We start from the raw sequence: 20,813 nt of genomic DNA on the forward strand, positions 1-20,813 counted from the left end.
TAAACCAAGTCCCCATCTCTATATTCAGGTGGGCATAGAGATCCCATGGCACTATTAAAAAAAAAATAGCTTATTTTTTTATGTTTAATTCAGGAAGTGTTGGAAATAAGCAGCAGGTCGATTAGCATCTATGGAGAAAGAAGCAGAGTTAATGTTTCCAGTCGAATATGTCTTTAGTAGGGTCATATTAAACTGAAAACCTGAACTCTTGTTTCTCTCTCTCCACAGATGTCAATTAAGGGTTTAGTTATTACTAATGTATAACAAAAATCCCTCAATCTTACCTCCTCATTTTTACCTCTTGACCCCTGGGATTTGAAACCTGGGAATAGATTACCTGAGTCGGGCTCTGACAAAGTCATTCAGACTTGAAACGTCAACGCTGTTCTCTCTCTATAGATACTCCAGGACCTGCTGAGATCTTGCAGCATTGTCTGTTTTTGTTTCAGATTCCAGCCTCCGCAGTAATTTGCTTTTACCTGAGCTGGCTTTGTTAATCCCTGTCAACACCTTCAAAATGTGGCTCAGGTGAACTTGGAATCTCCGATCAAAGACCTTTTTAGTGAATGAAAGAGATGTGAGGGCTGATGATTTATCTCCACTTTGGTCACTCTTGATGCTTTGTTGTACTTGCAGATAAAAGTTGTACGGCGTACAGTGGAAGAGAATGAGAGAAAAGGTGGATTTATACGGATATTTCCGACTGCTGATACCTGGGAGCTTTATGGGTGAGCCAAGAAGAGCAATTCAGATATATTGTGGAAGGAAAATGTGGAAATATATATTTTCATTTCTATTCACGAGTGGAAATCTGACACTGTGTTAGACTGCGGTCAGAGGTGAAAAGGTATATGCTGTCCTTAATTAGAGGGTGTATCAGTAACAATTCAAAGGGAGCTTATCAATTTGTGCATTGGGTTCAAGAATTAAAATGGCTCTATCTGTTGCCATGAGTTATGTTGTCCCTGGTTACAAGGCTAGGGTAACCAAAACTCCCGAGGTTCTGGAAAGGCCATATCGCATTAGAAAAAAACAAATGTAACTCCCTATGAATTTAGGAGTCGTGGCGTTATGTTGCAACTGTACACAACTCTGGTGCGGCCGCACTTGGAGTACTGTGTGCAGTTCTGGTCCCCACATTACAGGAAGGATGTGGAGGCTTTGGAGAGGGTGCAGAGGAGGTTTACCAGGATGTTGCCTGGTATGGAGGGGAGATCCTATGAGGAGAGGCTGAGGGATTTGGGATTGTTTTCGCTGGAAAGGCGGCGGCTAAGAGGGGATCTTATTGAAACATATAAGATGATTAGAGGTTTAGATAGGGTGGATAGTGATAGCCTTTTTCCTCTGATGGAGAAATCCAGCACGAGGGGGCATGGCTTTAAATTGAGGGGGGGTAGTTATAGAACCGATGTCAGGGGTAGGTTCTTTACCCAGAGGGTGGTGAGGGATTGGAATGCCCTGCCAGCATCAGTAGTAAATGCGCCTAGTTTGGGGGCGTTTAAGAGATCCGTAGATAGGTTCATGGACGAAAAGAAATTGGTTTAGGTTGGAGGGTCACAGTTTTTTTTTAACTGGTCGGTGCAACATCGTGGGCCGAAGGGCCTGTTCTGCGCTGTAATGTTCTATGTTCTATGTTCTATGTTCTATTCAAAAACGGAGGGAGATGAAAAGCTGGAAACTACCGGCCAGTGAACCTAACCCCTGTCATGAGGAAATTGCTAGAATCTATTAATAAGGAGGTTGCAGCAAGGCGTTTAGAAAATCTTCATGCTGAATGTGTCTGATTTCATTGTTTTGAATCATAGAATCCCTACAGTACAGAAAGAGGCCATTCGGCCCATCGAGTCTGCACCGACCACAATCCCACCCAGGCCCTACCCCCATATCCCTACATATTTTGCCCACTAATCCCTCTAACCTACGCATCTCAGGACACTAAGGGGCAATTTTAGCATGGCCAATCAACCTAACCCGCACATCTTTGGACTGTGGGAAGAAACCGGAGCACCCGGAGGAAACCCACGCAGACACGAGGAGAATGTGCAAACTCCACACAGGCAGTGACCCAAGCCGGGAATCGAACCCAGGTCCCTGGAACTGTGAAGCAGCAGTGCTAACCACTGTGCTACCATGCCATGTTTGACAAATTTATTAGAGTTCTTTGAGGAGGTGACAAGCAACGTAGATAAAGGAGAACCAGTAGAAATGGTGTACTTGAATTTCCAAAAGGCATTGAAAAGGTGCACATCAAAGATAACTTTGCAAAATAAGAATTCATGGTGTAGAGGATAACATATTAGAATGGTTAGTGGATCGATTAGCTATCATGAAGCAGAGAGTAGGAATAAATGGGTCATTTTTGGGTTGTAAGGCTGTAAGTAGTAGAGTACTTGACTATTTGCAATCTATATTGATGAGTTGGATGAAGGAATCGAATGCAAGAATGCTAATTTTGCCAATGACACAAAGATGGGAGAGGAGAGTAAGTTATGAAGAGGACATAAGCAGCCTACAAAGGGATATGAGTAGTTTAAGTCTCCTTACTTAAGAAAGGATACAATTGTATTTGAAGCAATTCAGAAAGTTCACTTGACCAATTCCTGGGATGAAGGGGCTATCTTATGAGGAAAGGTTGGACAGGTAGGACCTATATCTATTGGTGTTCAGAAGAATATGTTTTATATTCTTGTATATTTTCTTATTGAAATGTACAAGATTCTGAGGGAACTTGACAGGATATTTGCTGGGAGGTAGTTCCCCTTTGTGAGAAAAAAAGGGGTAAGAGGATATGGGGAGCAGGTGGGGAGGTGGATTTGAGACCAGGGAGAGATCAGCCATGAGCTGATTGAATGGCGGAGCAGGCTCAAAGGGCTGAATTGCCTACTTATACTCCTAATTTCTATGTTCCTGTGAAAGATGAGTTTAAAAATAAGGGTCAGCACCCCTCCTCCCATTTAAAAAGGAAATGAGGAGAAATGTTTCTCTCAGAGGGTGGTTAGTCTGTCAAATTCTCTGCCCAAGGGCAGTGGAGGCAGAATCATTCAATTATTTTAAGGCTGAATTTAATAGATTCTTGATTGACGAGGGAGTCAAAGATTATAGGGGATAGATAGGAAAGTAGAGGTCACAATCCGATCAGCCATGGTTTTATCAAATGGCCAAATGGCCTATTCCTGCTTCGAATTCAATGTTTGTAAACATATATTATTTCTCTTGCTCTTGGGTGAACCTTGACGGTAGAATTGAAGTACATAGCTACAGCTATGGATGGTTATTTAGATAAACTACCGAGTTCACTCTTGCCCTCCAGGGAAGCCCTCTGCTTTCCCATACCTGGTCTGGCTGTGGCTCCAGTTGGCTTCTGGATTTGCTCTGCAGCAGCACCTCTATGAGCCACTTACTTCGTCTCAATGATTACAGCAGAAAAAGCCACAGAACCAGCTCCTCAGTGATAGGCACGAAATGCTGGTCAAACCAACATCACCCACGTCAGGAGAATATAAGAACTGAGGAACCTATCATGTTTTTAAAATGGAAGCACAGTTTTGAGCCCTATCTGCAGCAGGACTTTGACCGGTTTGGCAATAGAGGTGTATCTTTCATAATGTATGATTCAAATGTCTACTCTTTGCTTTCCTAACATTGTCTGCCTTTCATTCACCAGGCATTTTCTCGAGCATAAAACCACCCTGAACTATGTGCTGGCCACGCGTCTTTTTGCAGGGAGGTAAGGTTATAGCAGAGAGAAGGAGCATATCGATAGGTTACTGACGTACTGCTTCATTTATGCATTGACTCTCACTGGGGTACAGGGTCCCCTCCTCTCCTGAAGGTGCTGACTCTCACTGGAGTACAGGTCCCCCCCTCTCCTGAAGGTGCTGACTCTCACTGGGGTATGGGTCCCCTCCTCTCCTGAAGGTGCTGACTCTCACTGGGGTATGGGTCCCCTCCTCTCCTGAAGGTGCTGACTCTCACTGGGGTACAGGGTCCCCCCCCTCTCCTGAAGGTGCTGACTCTCACTGGAGTACAGGTCCCCTCCTCTCCTGAAGGTGCTGACTCTCACTGGGGTACAGGGTCCTCTCCTCTCCTGAAGGTGCTGACTCTCACTGGGGTACAGGGTCCCTCCTCTCCTGAAGGTGCTGACTCTCACTGGGGTACAGGGTCCCCCTCCTCTCCTGAAGGTGCTGACTCTCACTGGGGTACAGGGTCCCCTCCTCTCCTGAAGGTGCTGACTCTCACTGGAGTACAGGTCCCCCCCTCTCCTGAAGGTGCTGACTCTCACTGGGGCACAGGGTCCCCTCCTCTCCTGAAGGTGCTGACTCTCACTGGGGTACAGGGTCCCCTCCTCTCCTGAAGGTGCTGACTCTCACTGGGGTACAGGGTCCCCTCCTCTCCTGAAGGTGCTGACTCTCACTGGGGCACAGGGTCCCCTCCTCTCCTGAAGGTGCTGACTCTCACTGGGGTACAGGGTCCTCTCCTCTTCTGAAGGTGCTGACTCTCACTGGGGTACGGGTCCCCCTCCTCTCCTGAAGGTGCTGACTCTCACTGGGGTACAGGCCCTTCCCTCTCCTGAAGGTGCTGATAACGGTTAGGCTATTAGATTTTTGAAGATTGGAAAGCTGAGCCTATTTCCAATGGACATTTCTGCTGGAATTGCTGCATAGTGATGAGAAGCAGGAATGCTAGCTGAAATTCCCTCTCTCTATCTTAGCGATGGCCACTGCTAAAGCTGCATTTGGGATAAGAGCACCATTCAATGGTCATCACCCTGAAAGTTCGGTAAATGGGATTTCGTGGCCAATCAAGCATGCTCCAGCAAGGGGCGAAGGGACACTGAGAGTAGGCAGTGCAGATGCCGTGGGGACAGCCACTCTGTTGAGGGGTGACTCCATAAGCCGAAGGATACCCAAAAAAAGAGGCACCCCAGCCCCAAACCCAGAGCCCATCAGTGTTTAGACTGTGGCTTATCCAGCAGGGTTTAGACTGTGGCTTATCCAGCAGGGTTTAGACTGTGGCTTATCCAGCAGGGTTTAGACTGTGGCTTATCCAGCAGGGTTTAGATTGCGGCTTATCCAGCAGGGTTTAGACTGTGGCTTATCCAGCAGGGTTTAGATTGCGGCTTATCCAGCAGGGTTTAGACTGTGGCTTATCCAGCAGGGTTTAGATAGCGGCTTATCCAGCAGGGTTTAGACTGTGGCTTATCCAGCAGGGTTTAGACTGCGGATTTAGATTCTCTCTGTCCAGTTGTTTATCTCTTCACCTAGCGACCACCACATAAGCCAGGATTTGAACTGGCCCTATTAGTCTGTGTTTTCTCAACAGTGTGGGCAGCACATGCACACAACTGGCCATCTGGGGGAGTCATTGTCAACGGGCTGGGAGACAGGATGCCTGGTAAAGTGTCTCTGGAAGATATTGGGGTGTGCCTGATATCCTCCCACCGCTGTGTGAGTTTGCTGGTGACAGGAAAGGCGTCTGTCTTCCCAAAGCCCAATTGAACCAATTTAATCACCAACTGAGGGCCACTTCCTGCCTTTGTGGGCATTTTCCTAGCAGCTGTGAGGCTTGCCACTGTGTGGATAAGCCGCAATCTAAACCCTGGCGGATAAGCCACAGTCTAAACCCTGCTGGATAAGCCACAGTCTAAACCCTGCTGGATAAGTCACAGTCTAAACCCTGCTGGATAAGCAGCTATCTAAACACTGATGGGCTCTGGGTTTGGGGCTGGGGTGCCTCTTTTTTGGGTATCCTTCGGCTTATGGAGTCACCCCTCAACAGAGTGGCTGTCCCCACGGCATCTGCACTGCCTACTCTCAGTGTCCCTTTGCCCCTTGCTGGAGCATGCTTGATTGGCCACGAAATCCCATTTACCGAACTTTCAGGGTGATGACCATTGAATTGTGCTCTTATTCCAAATGCAGCTTTAGCAGTGGCCATCGCTAAGAGGTGGTGCTGCTGAGGCTGGAAGCTCTTGAATGTTTTTGTTAAACTAAAGCAATGTTCAGTCCTTGGGGTGGAACTTCTGCCACCGATAGCAGATTTTACCCATTGTGTCCATATTCTTGGCTGTGAAGTTTTGAGCTGTTACCGCAGTAGTTCTGAAATGATTTGATGTCACTTCTGTTTTCAGGAAGAGGAAACCTGCTCCTTCAGCCAGATCTCGGTGAGTATGCACTTGTCATTGATTCCAGTGCCAATTGAGTTATGTGGAAAAATCCATTTGGTAAATTTCATGAACTTGCAGAGAAGGGTAGCAGGGATAACCCGGGAAATTATAGGCCGGTGAGTTTGACGTCTGTGGTAGGGAAGTTGTTGGAGAGAATTCTTAGAGACAGGATGTATGTGCATTTAGAACGGAACAATCTCATTAGAGACAGACACCATGGTTTTGTAAGAGGGAGGTCGTGCCTTACAAATTTGGTGGAGTTTTTTGAGGAAGTGACAAAAACAGTTGACGAAGGAAGGGCCGTGGATGTCGTCTATATGGATTTCAGTAAGGCATTTGACAAAGTCCCTCATGGCAGGTTGGTTAAGAAGGTTAAGGCTCATGGGATACAAAGAGAAGTGGCTAGATGGGTGGAGAACTGGCTTGGCCACAGGAGACAGAGGGTAGCGGTCGAAGGGTCTTTCTCCGGCTGGAGGTCTGTGACCAGTGGTGTTCCACAGGGCACTGTACTGGGACCTCTGCTATTTGTGATATATATATAAATGATTTGGAAGAAGGTGTAACTGGTGTAATCAGCAAGTTTGCGGATGACACGAAGATGGCTGGAATTGCGGATAGCGATGAGCATTGTCGGGCAATACAGCAAGATATAGATAGGCTGGAAAATTGGGCGGAGAGGTGGCAGATGGAACTTAATCCAGATAAATGCGAAGTGATGCATTTTGGAAGAAATAATGTAGGGAGGAGTTATACAATAAATGGCAGAGCCATCAAGAGTATAGAAACACAGAGGGACCTAGGTGAGCAAGTCCACAAATCCTTGAAGGTGGCAACACAGGTGGAGAAGCTGGTAAAGAAGGCATATGGTATGCTTGCCTTTATAGGACTGGGTATAGAGTATAAAAGCTGGAGTCTGAGGATGCAGCTGTATAGAACGCTGGTTAGGCCACATTTGGAGTACTGCGTCCAGTTCTGGTCGCCGCCCTACCAGAAGGACGTGGAGGCATTAGAGAGAGTGCAGAGATGGTTTACCAGGATGTTGCCTGGTATGGAGGGTCTTAGTTATGAGGAGAGATTGGGTAAACTGGGGTTGTTCTCACTGGAAAGACGGAGGATGAGGGGTGACCTAATAGAGGTGTGTAAAATTATGAAAGGCATAGATAGGGTGAACGGTGGGAAGCTTTTTCCCAGATCGGTGGTGACGTTCACGAGGGGTCATAGGTTCAAGGTGAGGGGGGGGAGGTTTAACACGGATATCAGAAGGACGTATTTTACACAGAGGGTGGTGGGGGCCTGGAATGCGCAGCCGGGCAAGGTGGTGGAGGCGGACACACTGGGAACGTTTAAGACTTATCTAGATAGCCACATGAACGGAGTAGGAATGAAGGGATACAAAAGTATGGTCTAGTTTGGACCAGGGAGCGGCGCGGGCTTGGAGGGCCGAAGGGCCTGTTCCTGTGCTGTATTGTTCTTTGTTCTTTGTTCTTTGAAGGGTGCGGGCAGTGTGATGAATAATCACGTCCCAACGTGATCATGTCATCGTGCAACAAGCCCGGTATTTTGTGTGGAGGCTGACTTGGGCCATTTTGTCCTTTCTGTACATTTGAGGAATATTGTATATTGCTGCATTTTCAGGAACCCCCATGTACTAAACTAAACTTCATTTTTAAACTGATTGTTTTTACTGTACCCTTTGATAGTTTAGGAACTCTGTGGAGTTTGTTTTTTGAAAGAATTCTCCATGACTGTATCTTACAGTACAGATACTGTAGTGTACTGTAAACTTTGTTTCTCAAATGTCATTGCTGGTACTTGAGAAATCACTGTGGACTTCTCTTTTTAAAAGAATTATTTGCTATCTGTACTATATTAATGAAATAGACTAGAGTATACTACTGTTGTAATGTGGGATTAATATTGTAATAATGGTAGATTTATGGTTATATCTGATCACGGCATTAGTGCTGTAATCATGCTGTTTCTGCCCTCTGAATAGCTTTGTTATTGTCTCATTGGCTTCACAGTGTGTGAGAGATTCCTGGCCCAATAGATGGATAGATATTCCCTGTTACAGCAGGCAGTCTGAGGGTCAGCACAGATGTCCACTGTCACTGAGTAGTTTGATTTGTTGCCTTAAAGAGCCCGGAATGTTCTTCCTCAAGTGAAATGGTTGTTTTTGTCATTACTTTGTGCTTATTTTAGAACGTGAATTTTGCTGCATTATTCTTTTCCCCTTCCTTCTGTTTCAGCAATGGTGTAACACAGAACAACCATACACTGTTTAAACTGGAAGTGCTCAACATAGAAGTTCATAAACACGTCCAGCAGTACGAGAGGAAACTCCTGTCACTGGAAGCAAGGAGAAGGAAACAGAATCGAGGAAAAGACAGAGGTCAGTTATCATAGAAGAATCATAGAATCCCTACAGTGCAGAATGTGGCCTTTCAGCCCATTGAGCCAGCACTGAAACAATCCCACCCAGGCCTATCCCCATAACCCCATGTATTTACCCTGCTAGTCCCCTTGACACTAAGGATCAATTTAGCATGGCCAATCGGCTTAACCCACACATCTTTTGGCGTGTGGGAGGAAACCGGAGCATCTGGAGGAAACCCACGCAGACACGGGGAGAATGTGCAAACTCCACACAGACAGTGACTGAGGACGGAATTGAACTTGGGCCCTGTACCCCAGTGAGAGTCAGCACCTTCAGGAGAGGAGTGGACCCTGTACCCCAGTGAGAGTCAGCACCTTCAGGAGAGGAGGGGGCCCCTGTACCCCAGTGAGAGTCGGCACCTTCAGGAGAGGAGGGGGACCCTGTACCCCAGTGAGTGTCAGCACCTTCAGGAGAGGAGAGGATAAACAGGAAAGAAAAATATCAAATACACAGAAAATGAAAAAGCCTGTCAGCAATCTTTAATCTCCGATTTCTCAGCTGTAACCTCAGTCTCCTTTACCATTTCAGGATGCTCACACAAAGTCCCAGTCGCATCGTCAGATGTGGCAGAGTGTGAGGTTGAGGGAGAAGGGGAGGAGGAAGCAGAGGATGCTGAGGAGATATCCGAGGATGAAACAGACACTACTGGACCCACTTGCCCTGTCCAAGCCTTGGCTCAGGCACCAAAAGCACAAAAATCGAGAGCTAACAGTGAGGGGCTGCAAAAAGCCCTGGAACTCACCGAGCCAGAGATTGTTGACAAACGGGTGCTTGGTCAGTGGACTCAAACCAAAGAGGAACAAAGTGATGACCAACCAAAGGTTAACCTCCTCGAGATGTTACAGCAAGGGGGCAATCTGAGGTTGGTGCTGAATGCTAATGATGTCTGTATTCCCAATGGCCTTTTAACAGGTCCACAGGGTGTTAGGATTTAGTGGCGTCGCTGATGTTTCTGATGCTAGTCACATTCTCCTCTTCAATCTGTTTCCACAGTAAGGTACAGGCACGCCTCGCTTTCTCGGCCTACCTGCACCGCGTACAGCTCCGGTTGCTGAGGGAGCGTCCCAGCCAGAGTGAAATCACCACACCCACTGAGCAGGAGGAGGAGCAAATGGTAAACACATTGTGATTGGTTATGGACTTGTGTTAGAAGCTAAAACAGAGATAGACCATGAGTGTCATGAGCAGAAAAGAAAACCTCCAAATGAGTTGACATATAACTTTGAGGATTCACATGAACGATAATGCTGGGAACTACTTCTTATTCACCTTGTGTTTATTGGTAGCCTGGAGATTATATAATGAATGAGGCAATTAGGAGTGAGTACACATTCAGCTTGGCAGCTTGAGGTGTGAGTAATTTTTCCTGATTCTTGCTGAGGTGCAGTTCCTCAGCTTGTAACTTTACTAACTGTCCATTATTCCTGCCTGCATTCAGATGGTAAGTGCCCTGGGAGAGTCAGATCTACGCTCCATCGGTTTTGTATGGCTGAGGCACATACAGATAGGAATAGGGGGAGGCCGTACAACCCCGCAATCCTTTTCACCATTCCATTAGATCATGACAGACCTTTACCTAAACTCCATTTACTGGCCTTTAATCTCCATCCCTTGAGACCTTTATCCAAGACCAGCCCCCAACCTTGAAAATTACAATTCGCTCCAAACTTCCATAGATGTTTGGGAGGAGAGTTCCAGATTTCCACACACTTTGTATGCGGAAGTGTTTCTCACATTATCCATGATTGGCCTAATTCTAATTTTAAGGTTATGCTGCCTTGTTCTGAATTTGCCACCAGAGGAAATAGTTTTTTCTCTAACCAGCCTTTACAATCCTTTACTCATTTTCAAGATGATGATTAGATGTTCCCCCAACTCTCTAAGTCCAAAGATGTGCGGGTTAAGTTCATTGGCCAGGATAAATTGCCCCTCAGCGTCAGGAGGATTAGGAGGGTAATCACTGGGTTATGGGGATAGGACCTGGGTGGGATTATTGTTGGTGTAGGCCAAATGGCTTCCCTCTGCACTGTGGATTCTATGATTCTGAACTCAAGAGTATATAAGTGTACTCTATTATGTAACCTGCCCCATAGTTTATCCTTTGTGATGTTTGGTGCAATACTTTGGATAAAGTTTGTATTCAGGTTTCTTTGCAAGAAAGGCCACATTCCTTTGTACACCGTAACACTCACTCACACATGTGCATTTGTCCCCTTACACACCAGCACACTATCCTACATTGCAAAATGATCAGGAGTACAAACCCTGACTGATTCTTTCCCCTCCCCAGCACTGAGGCAGAGTAGCTGCCACACTGAGCTCATGTCATTTAGCACAGAGTTAGAGACTGGCCTGTACAGCTGAGTGCTATACCAGGCCATGCATTTGACCTGAGTTAGTGTTTGATTGTGCTGCCATGAACAGCAGCTGTATGGGGGAAACAAGTTGTGTTTCCAATGAACAGTTTTCAATCACCCAAAGAAACCCTAAGTTGGTAAAGAAGATTATTGATGAAATTAGATCTTCAAATAATGATCACACAGTTATGGTACGCTGTTGTGTTGGTTGTAATTGTTTCGCATTCAAGGATAGTTTTGTGGCTCAAGTTCTTTTATCTGATGGTGTACAGGAAAATCACAGATTGTCTTGGGACAGAGTGTGTGGGGAACATCCCACCCTGATCCAAGGACACTCAGTGATTTAGAGGTGGGAATCAGGGAGGTGATGTTGACATTGAGGCTTCTTTCAGTGGTCACTGATGCATTACCCAAAGGGTAATTGAGCTGTGAATCTGAGTGAGTGACAGTTCCATTGTCTGTTTCTCCAACAGGAACTGGTGATCAGGTTCTTGAAGCGAGCAGCCAGTAACCTCCAGCAGTCAGTAACGATGACGCTGCCCAGTCGTCGGCTCCCTATCTCTGAACGTCGACACATCCTGGCACAGCAGCTCGGGGTCTTCCTCCGCAGCTACAATAAGGTACAACCTCACAGGCAGATAGAATCAGTCGTGGGGTCAAGAAATATTTCTTTACAGAAAGATAGTGTAACAGCCTCCATACTCATATTATCCATTTTATGTAAACAGAAATTATTGTTTTCTTGTTATAATGGAAATCTAGAACTCTCAGCCTCCATCCACACGTGCTTCCCCCACTCCACTCCCCACTACTAAAAGGCTCTGGGTGATAGCTGTCAATTTGGAGCTTACAAGACTGACATCTATAGATTCTTCTTGTGTGAAACTATCAAGGCATAGGGAACAAAATTGGGTCGATTGAGATGAAGTCCCGATCAGCCATGTTATCATCGAATGGCGGAACAGATTCAAGGAGCTGAACAGCCTGCTCCCTGACTGTGTTCTCATTAAATTGGCAACTGACCCCACAACAAAAAGATTTATATACAATTGGAAATAATATGTGAAGTAAGCAACTGATATGGTACACAGTAGAGCTAAATCCTCCCTCAGTGTACCCGAACAGGTGCCGGACTGTGGCGACTAGGGGATTTTCACAGTAACTTCATTACTGGCATTGAGCTTGCAACAAATCTTCTGCCCAGCACTAGATGAATAGAAACACAATCACCTCATGCCAAAATCCCTTGAAGAACCACCTCAGTCTGGGGTCTATGTCCTTATAGAAACATTCTGACTTAAGCTGCATGGCACACTGCTGAGGTCAGACCAGTGCATTCCTATCTCTTTGGACAGTTCTGAATGGGCCATGATAGATTGCGTAGAAAATTCCTGTTAATTCAGCTTTGGGTGGCACGGTAGCACAGTGGTTAACACTGCTGCCTCACAGCGCCAGTGACCTGGGTTCGATTCCCGGCTTGGGTGACTGTGTGGAGTTTGCACGTTCTCTCCATGTTGGCGTGGGTTTCCTCCGGGTGCCCCGGTTTCCTCCCACAGTCCGAAAGATGTGCTCGCTAGGTGTATTGACCATGCTAAATTCTCCCTCAGTGTACCTGCACAGGTGCCGGGGTGTGGCGACTTGGCGATTTTCACAGTAACTTCATTGCAGTGTTAATGTAAGCCTACTTGTGACACTGATAAATAAATTTTAAGTTGGGAATCCCAGACAGAATGCCACACAACTGCTCGTGCAGGAAATGGAAAAATACCACACTGGTGCAGTACGGGGTACTTGCGAAAGCACGTTCCTGGAAATAATAAAACTCACTTTACTCAGAATCAAAGTGGAAATTGTTCCAGAGCTTGTATCTCTTATCTTGTTTAGCACCAAATTGACAAAATAATGTTTCAGTAATACTTCAAAAAAAGCTCCAACAGGATGATTCACTTTTGTACACATCCTTTCTTTCTCTTACTTTGCACGTTTCTGTCTTATTTCACTCCCTCACCCTTTCCTCTCTCTCTGTTGCTTTTTCTTTCTATGTATTATGAATTGCTCATTCTTTCCTTATTTTCTCTGAGGCAGGCTGCGGTAGAGTTGAGTGGATAGGACAGCCAACTTCTTGCTCAGCCACTTGTAGTTAATAAAGGGAAGCCAGTCAAACATAGATTTATTTAACGCCTAATCATGTCTCTCAGACACATCTCAAATGTTTCGCAAGCAAATAATGACCCTAAAATACAATGATAGTTGTTACGTTGCTGAATGTAGCAACTGTTGTGCAATAGCAAAGTTCTGAGAAACAGCAGTGAGCTGAAGGCCAGTTAATTTGTTTTTGGATACCTCGCTGGCAAAAGGAGCATTGTTTAGGAGACCAGGAAAACTTCATCAAATCCCAGAATGTTTTACAGGCAAGCCCCATCAAACAGCAGGTACTTCTGATAATGCAGCACTGCATCAGCACTGCACTGCAAGTATCAACCTGGATTGCATGCTCAAAATCTGGAGTGGGATTTGAGCCCCCAAAGCTCTGTGGATGAAGGTTTAAGCAAGGGGAAAATGCACGTTGGATGAAGAGGGGTTTTAGATTGTCCTCAAAGGTAAGTTGCAAAGTGGAATGATCGTGCTACTGGGAGCTTGTCATACCAATTTCTGAATTCTAAATGCAGGAAACGGATCGAATGATTAAGAAAAGCCAGATGGATCCTAAGCCGGAGACCTGCATCCAACAGGAAGACTTCCAAGTATTTGTCAGTAAAGCCAGGTGAGAGGAATGGAAAATGCATTACATTGATGTGGATAATGGGGATTTGGAAATGATTGCAGTCTCCTGATTCACATGCTGCTCAGTCCGAGGCCTCTGCATGTTGTGAGGGTGATGTCATTCACCGTTATCGTGCCGAGGCCAACGTGAGGTAATTCCTGAGATTCAGCTCCAAGAAGATTCTTTTGTTTCTTTTTGGAGAGAGAATTTTGGAAAAGATTGGGGAGTGAAATGTATTACTAAGAATTCTGAGACAGGGGTTAGGGTTCGACTCTGTGTTCCTGCCAATAGTCTGCTGGATTTCTGAGGTGTGCTTGAGCCAAACTCAACAAAAGTCAAGGTCTCTTGACCCATCAGCCTTGTTCTTACACTTACACTTGTTCAGACCCACCTCCCCACATGGTGTCCACCCCCAGCCCCCTCCCGCTGACCCACCCCCTTCCTGTTGACCCAACCCCCTCCTGCTTCCCCACCCCCATCTCCCTGCCATTGACCCATCCCCACCTCCCCCTCCCGTCGTCCCGCCTACCCCCCCCTCCCATTGACCTTCCCACTTGCCCAGTCCCACCTCCTCCCCTGCTGACCCAGCCCCCCCACCTCCTCAAGGTGTGGGTCTTTTAAGAAGCTTAATACTTAGATCAGTTTTGAAAGAAGGGGAAAGCAAGGCAGTGGTTGGTAACATAGAATGGTGAAGTGAGACAGCACAAGAGGACATTATTCACTCACCATGTCGCTGCTTAGAGGGAGAGTAGATAGATAGTCAGGAACTGAGTTGGGAAATGGTTAGAAGAGCCTTTGAAATACCTTTGGTGGGAGTTGTTGTGGAGTTAAGGGGAAGACATGATTTGCTTTTCTTCCTAGATGTCGAATGATTTCCTGGGCCTTTACAGCATTTTCTGTTTTTATTTTAGATTTCCGAGTTTCCTAGTCGCTGAGTTTTTGCTTTTTGCCTGTGCCATTTGCTTATGAAACATATTGTATTAATTGTTAAAAAACGGTTTACAGTGAGAATGATCTGGAAGAACTGCTCACAATCTACACACACAAGAATAAATCAGCCAGTGTCTTCCTGGGGACCCAAGCCAGGAACTGGAACCAGAACATCAGTATGCAACAAAGCAACATCAAATCCACAGAAGGTGGGTGTCTTTACTTCCTTACTTCCTGTTGTCATCTTTTTGCTGCACTTTTGTGTCAACATTTTCCTTCATAGCTTCCTTGGACCTCCATTCATAATGAGAATTACTTATGTAATGTACAGAGGTTCAAGCATTTCTTCACCACTCTATCTTATCCTTGCCAAGTGTTAGCCTATTACTTTTAATGTAGTCACTTCTCGACCTTGCAAGTGGATGGTGATTGACTGTAACGTGCTATTTTTAAGCCATTTTACTTCATCTGATAATACTGAAACATCTGTGCCAGTATCTGGTTTGAATTCTGTGGAGTGACTGTTTACTTCTAATTTAATCCTCCAATAATTATCTTCTTCTTTGTTAATGTCTTCAAAGAGGGTTACTTGTTTATACTGTGACTCTTCCATTTCTTGGGTTTTACATCATTTTGTGGTTTTCTCTTCCAGTGAGCAAGGAACTTTGGATCTGCAGGTTATTTTAAAAAGCCTTAACTTCCCACAGATGTAGTACTAAGTTTGCTCTGCTGGGCATTCTTCCTGCCTGTGCAAGGTTTTCTTGCCACACTGAGAGCATCTGAAGATGGTGCTTGGCCTGTCTTTTCCCGATTCCTTGGCATTTTACTTCACTGCACTTTCTCTTTTTTTGTCTGTCAGATTGAATGGCTTCACTCAATTTTGTTCAAGGGACATCACTTTCCCCATGGACAACCGCTGTCGCTTTCTAAACATAATCTGTTCTGCAATTTGTACTGCTTTCGTTAGAGTTAAATCTTCCCTTGCTTGCAAAAGATCTGATAGGATTTCATCTAAGATACCAAGCCACTAGACATAAGAACATAAGAACATAAGAAATAGGAGCAGGAGTAGGCCATCTAGCCCCTCGAGCCTGCCCCACCATTCAATAAGATCATGGCTGATCTGAAGTGGATCAGTTCCACTTACCCACCTGATCCCTATAACCCCTAATTCACTTACCGATCAGGAATCCATCTATCCGTGATTTAAACATATTCAACGAGGTAGCCTCCACTACTTCAGTGGGCAGAGAATTCCAGAGATTCACCACCCTCTGAGAGAAGAAGTTCCCCCTCAACTCTGTCCTAAACCGACCCCCCTTTATTTTGAGGCTGTGCCCTCTAGTTCTAGTTTCCTTTCTAAGTGGAAAGAATCTCTCCCTCTCTACCCTATCCAGCCCCTTCATTATCTTATAGGTCTCTATAAGATCCCCCTCAGCCTTCTAAATTCCAACGAATACAAACCCAATCTGCTCAGTCTCTCCTCATAATCAACACCCCTCATCTCCGGTATCAACCTGGTGAACCTTCTCTGCACTCCCTCCAAGGCCAATATATCCTTCCGCAAATAAGGGGACCAATACTGCACACAGTATTCCAGCTGCGGCCTCACCAATGCCCTGTACAGATGCAGCAAGACATCTCTGCTTTTATATTCTATCCCCCTTGTGATATAGGCCAACATCCCATTTGCCTTCTTGATCACCTGTTGCACCTGCAGACTGGGTTTTTGCGTCTCATGCACAAGGACCCCCCAGGTCCCTCTGCACAGCAGCATGTTGTAATTTCTTTCCATTTAGATAATAATCCAATTTGCTATTATTTCTTCCAAAGTGAATAACCTTGCATTTGTCAACATTATACTCCATCTGCCAGATCCTCGCCCACTCACTCAGCCTGTCCAAATCTCTCTGCAGACCTTCTACACCCTCCACACGATTCACTTTTCCACTTATCTTTGTGTCGTCTGCAAACTTTGTTACCCTACACTCCTCCAGAAGCTCCTCCAGATCGTCTATATAAATGGTAAATAGTTGAGGCCCCAGTACCGATCCCTGCGGCACGCCACTAGTTACCATCTGCCAACCAGAAAAACACCCATTTATTCTGACTCTCTGCTTCCTGTCGGATAGCCAATCCCCAATCCACGCTAACATCCTACCCCCAACTCCGTGTGACCCAATCTTCTTCAGCAACCTTTTTACATTTTTTACTAACGATTGCATTTTAGTTCATCTCTGAGGATTCCATTGCTGCAATTCTCTGCGAGCCAGTACGTAGGGATCATTTCAAAATTCATCCACGGACTCACACGGTTTTTGCCTCTTAATAAATTTCGCTCTATCAATGATCAAATTATTTTGAACACTGAAGCACGAATTGAATCCCTGGAGGACTTTCTCATATGAGCTTGAAACCTTATTGATGGCCTGTCTTGCAACAACTTCGTCTTCTATGGACCCTACTGCCTGGAGTAAAATATTGACTGAAGCAATATTTGGAGAATCTCTTCCTTCCTCAAATTGTCCCAGTGTCCGTTGCGAGCCTTCAGCACTTTGGAAAAGTTCTGAGAGCAGCAATGTAGACTCCGTGCTTACACTAAGCTCTGTGTCTGTTGCTGCTTCAGTAGCTTGGCTGCCTGACTGTGATTTGTACTGACTGCTGTCTGGACTTCAGGACAGTATGTCGGCTTGCATCTGCAGCACTCACAATGCTTCATTCTCAGGTGAGTTTTCAATCTTTTATCTTCTTGTCCTTTTTCCAAAGATTTGTAGGTCTGTCGGGTCTGCAGTCTTCTCTTGGAGCTTTCCTGGGTCTTTACATTCTGTCCACTGCATCATGTTTCAGCTTGAGTACAGGGTGCAGGTAGCATTTCTTTAGGGTTTGCCTCTGACCCTAAGAATGCTACCAAAGACTGTTAGTAAAAAAACATTCATATTTATTCACAGATTTCTCGGTTCACTACGCAAGCTTGTACTCTGCTTCCCACCAGATCACAGTCGCTTAGTCATGTGGCATTGCATCATAGTTATATAATATTTTATTCCATCAATATTAAATGCTCCTGATGTTAGTCCTTTACTTCGCAATACACACTGCTGCATTGATAGTGGCAGGAGTGAATGTTTAATGGATAGGATACCAATTAAATGGGCTGCTTTGCCCTGGATGCTGTAAAGCTTCTTAAGTCTTGTTGGAGCAGCATTCATCTGGGCAAATAGAGACTGTTCCATCACACTCCTGACTTGTGCCTTGTAGATGGTGGGCAGCCTTTCGGGAGTCAGGGGTGAGTTACTCACCACAGGATTCCCAGCCTCTGACCTGGTCTTGTAGCCACAACATTTACATGGCTAGACTAGTTCAATTTTTGGCCAATGGTAACCACCAGGATGTTGATAGTTGGGGATTGAGTGATTGTATTGCCATTGAATGTAAGGGGAGATGGTTAGATTTCCACTTTTGGAGCCGGTCATTGCTGGGCACTTGCGTGGCGTGACTGTTATTGCCATTTATCAGCCCAGTACTGGATATTTACCCATGTCCACTGCATATGGACATGAACTGTTTCAGCATCTGAGGAGTTACGAATGGTGCTGAACATTGTGCAATCATCAGCAAACGTCTCCACTTCTGACCTTATGATGGAGGGAAGGCGATTGATGAAGCAGCTGAAGATTGTTGGGCCTAGTACACTGCCCTGAGGAACTCCTGCAGCGATTTTCTGGGACTGAGATAATTGCCAACAATCACAACCATCTTCCTATATGGTAGATATTACTCCAACCAGTGGAGAGTTTCCCCGTGAGGACTTCTTGATGCCACACTTGGTCAAATGCTGCCTTGATGTCAAGGGTAGTCCCTCTCACCTCACTTCTTGAGTCTAGCTCTTTTTTCAACATTTGAACAAAGGCTGGAATGAGTTCAGGAGCTGAGTGGCTGTGGTGGAACTCAAACTGCTGCACACAAAGCTCCACCCACCTCTCGTCAGATCACCCGATCAGCATATCCTTCTGTTCCTTATTCTTTATTCTTATCTAACTTCCACATGGATTAGTGTGAAGCTGGAAAGATTACTGCCTTGTTGTGAATATTAAATTATAATTTATATGTTTTAGAATATAATTTTTAGTGATCGGGATTAAAGTTTTATCTGTAATAAATGGAGGCATCTCATTTTAAACAAGCTTGGAGTTAGCTACAGTTAAAAGCGAGCCTATGTATTATATCTTACATTTATCAGTGGTAGAAGTGTAAAACTTGAGCAATGAATGACCCACCTCTTGCCTCATAATGGAACCATAAGATCTACACTTATTTCAATACAATTATACACATAGTTCCCGGATCAAAAGAAGGTAAAAACCAGGTTGTAAACAAGAGAGTTCCTTAACTGGGAGAGAGGGTCATAAACCTCCATTAGGAAGCTAAATTATTTATATGGGTTACAGAATCATAGTTGTATTGAAAGTAAACATAATTTGTTTGCATTTCTGTTTGAACCATCCTAAAGCATGCCAGGTTCCCATACAGGTAGTTATTCATGTTGGAGCTTTGCTTAGAAGGTTATTTTGTTTTATTTATGTGTGTGTATCTACTGACAACAAGCAGTTCAGTTTCAGAATTCTGTGGGTCATATGGACTTGAACTAACTGTGTTTCTCTCTCCACCGTTGTTGCCATACCTGCTGAGTTTATCCAGCATTTTCTGATCTTAGCTCAGTTTGGGAATAAGACTGAGGCAGTTGTAGCTTTGATATAGACTACATCTCACTAGGTGGTGACAGTCAGCTAGGACTGCATTTCAAGCAGAGAAAATACTAACATAATCATTCACTGCATGAAATGTGCTTAGGGGCTCAATCTCACTTTGCATTTCATGAGGGAAAAGCACATGGAAGATTTGATCTAGCTAGTGGCTGGTGGAAGAAATCTACTGTGGTCCTCATAGAGCTTTGTGGCAGAAGGAATTCAGCAATATTAGCTGGAAAGCTGTGGGAAGGCAGTTGTGTCTCTGCTGCCAACCTGAACAAGACGTTGAGGCATCCACAGTCATGAGGTCTGAAAAGAAAAGGTGGTGGGTCATGTAGCTAAAAAGCGAATGGAAGAACCCCCGTAGAATTTTATCTCAAAGGGTAGCTGGAACGTTGAAGAGAATTAAAGTGAATTCTGGAGGACTGTGGCATACTTTTGGGTCAGTCCCAGGAAAAGTGAATGAACCTTTAAGACTTTGTAAGATAAGGGACCTCTTGAGGGAAAGTAAAAAATAGAACTGAGTTTATAGCTCAAGTATTTGTAAGCTGTAGGGTTGTGATAATAGTGCTTGCTTATTTAATGTCTCTCTGTGCCATAGTTCTGTTGGCTAATTGCTGGGTGTTTGGATTTCTTCTTTAAATGTTAATAGCCCCTAATAGAATTGTAACAGTCTGTGTAAATCATGCTTTGTGCCCTGTTTGTCTTTACCCTTCTTATAGCTGAGGTTCCACAGGTAACTACAATTACTCTGTCATTTTCTCCTATTCTGCAGGACCGGCTGTACCCAAGGAGGAAGATTCAAGTGCCTCAGATGGATCATGTGATGGAGGGATCCATGTTACAGAGAACTCTTCGATGCAGGACTCCTCCAATTGTCATGTTCATCCTCTGCACACAGCTTTGCAGCAGGAAGGAAACCAGCCCCTGCCCACTTCCTTGCCCACCTGTATGACTCCAGTTCAGGATCTGACTGCCTTGCTGGCTGAGGCAATAGGCAGGACTGGCACAGGGGCCGGCAGGCCAGCCTCAGCTACCCCGACATCTCGTCACCCACAGCACCCAGGCAGACTCCAGCGACCCACTTCCAGCACCCTCCCTATTGCTTCAGCATCTTCCTTCCAGGCAGCTACACAGATTTACAGCCGGAAGCTATCCCGACCAGTCTCAGCCACAGTTGGTGAGTGCACGTGGAACGGAGGGAGCAGCCTTACCCTTCCCAACTCAGCTTCCCCGAGATATAGATATATAAACAAATATATACTTAGAAATGTATTCTCTTTCCACACTATAGTGACAGATTGTTTGGCAATGCCTGCACCGTGTTAGATGTACCTAGTTTGACTGACGGGTCACTTTGCCAGGCCTTCTTACATACAGTGTCATATAAGGCATGAACTGCCAGGACCGA

The 20,813-nt window shown here is 45.2% G+C and overlaps 1 protein-coding gene across 5 annotated transcripts in view; it reads left to right on the forward strand.

Moving 5' to 3' along the window:
- Window positions 1–20,813, forward strand: part of ttll5 (tubulin tyrosine ligase-like family, member 5) — a 340,921-nt gene that overhangs the window by 150,787 nt on the left and 169,321 nt on the right. For all 5 annotated transcript variants that reach the window (XR_013500071.1, XM_078234550.1, XM_078234552.1 and 2 more), the window contains 10 exons: window positions 637–728; window positions 3,665–3,727; window positions 6,131–6,163; window positions 8,416–8,558; window positions 9,132–9,465; window positions 9,597–9,717; window positions 11,434–11,580; window positions 13,630–13,724; window positions 14,730–14,863; window positions 20,178–20,582. Coding sequence is in view for 4 of the 5 variants with exons in the window: in XM_078234550.1 (XP_078090676.1) it covers window positions 637–728; window positions 3,665–3,727; window positions 6,131–6,163; window positions 8,416–8,558; window positions 9,132–9,465; window positions 9,597–9,717; window positions 11,434–11,580; window positions 13,630–13,724; window positions 14,730–14,863; window positions 20,178–20,582 (1,567 nt within the window). In the remaining variant the exon portion in view is untranslated. The remainder of the gene's footprint in view (window positions 1–636; window positions 729–3,664; window positions 3,728–6,130; window positions 6,164–8,415; window positions 8,559–9,131; window positions 9,466–9,596; window positions 9,718–11,433; window positions 11,581–13,629; window positions 13,725–14,729; window positions 14,864–20,177; window positions 20,583–20,813) is intronic.

This window comes from Mustelus asterias, chromosome 18 (assembly GCF_964213995.1).
Source record: "Mustelus asterias chromosome 18, sMusAst1.hap1.1, whole genome shotgun sequence".
In the NCBI taxonomy this organism is placed as follows: Eukaryota; Metazoa; Chordata; class Chondrichthyes; order Carcharhiniformes; family Triakidae; genus Mustelus; species Mustelus asterias.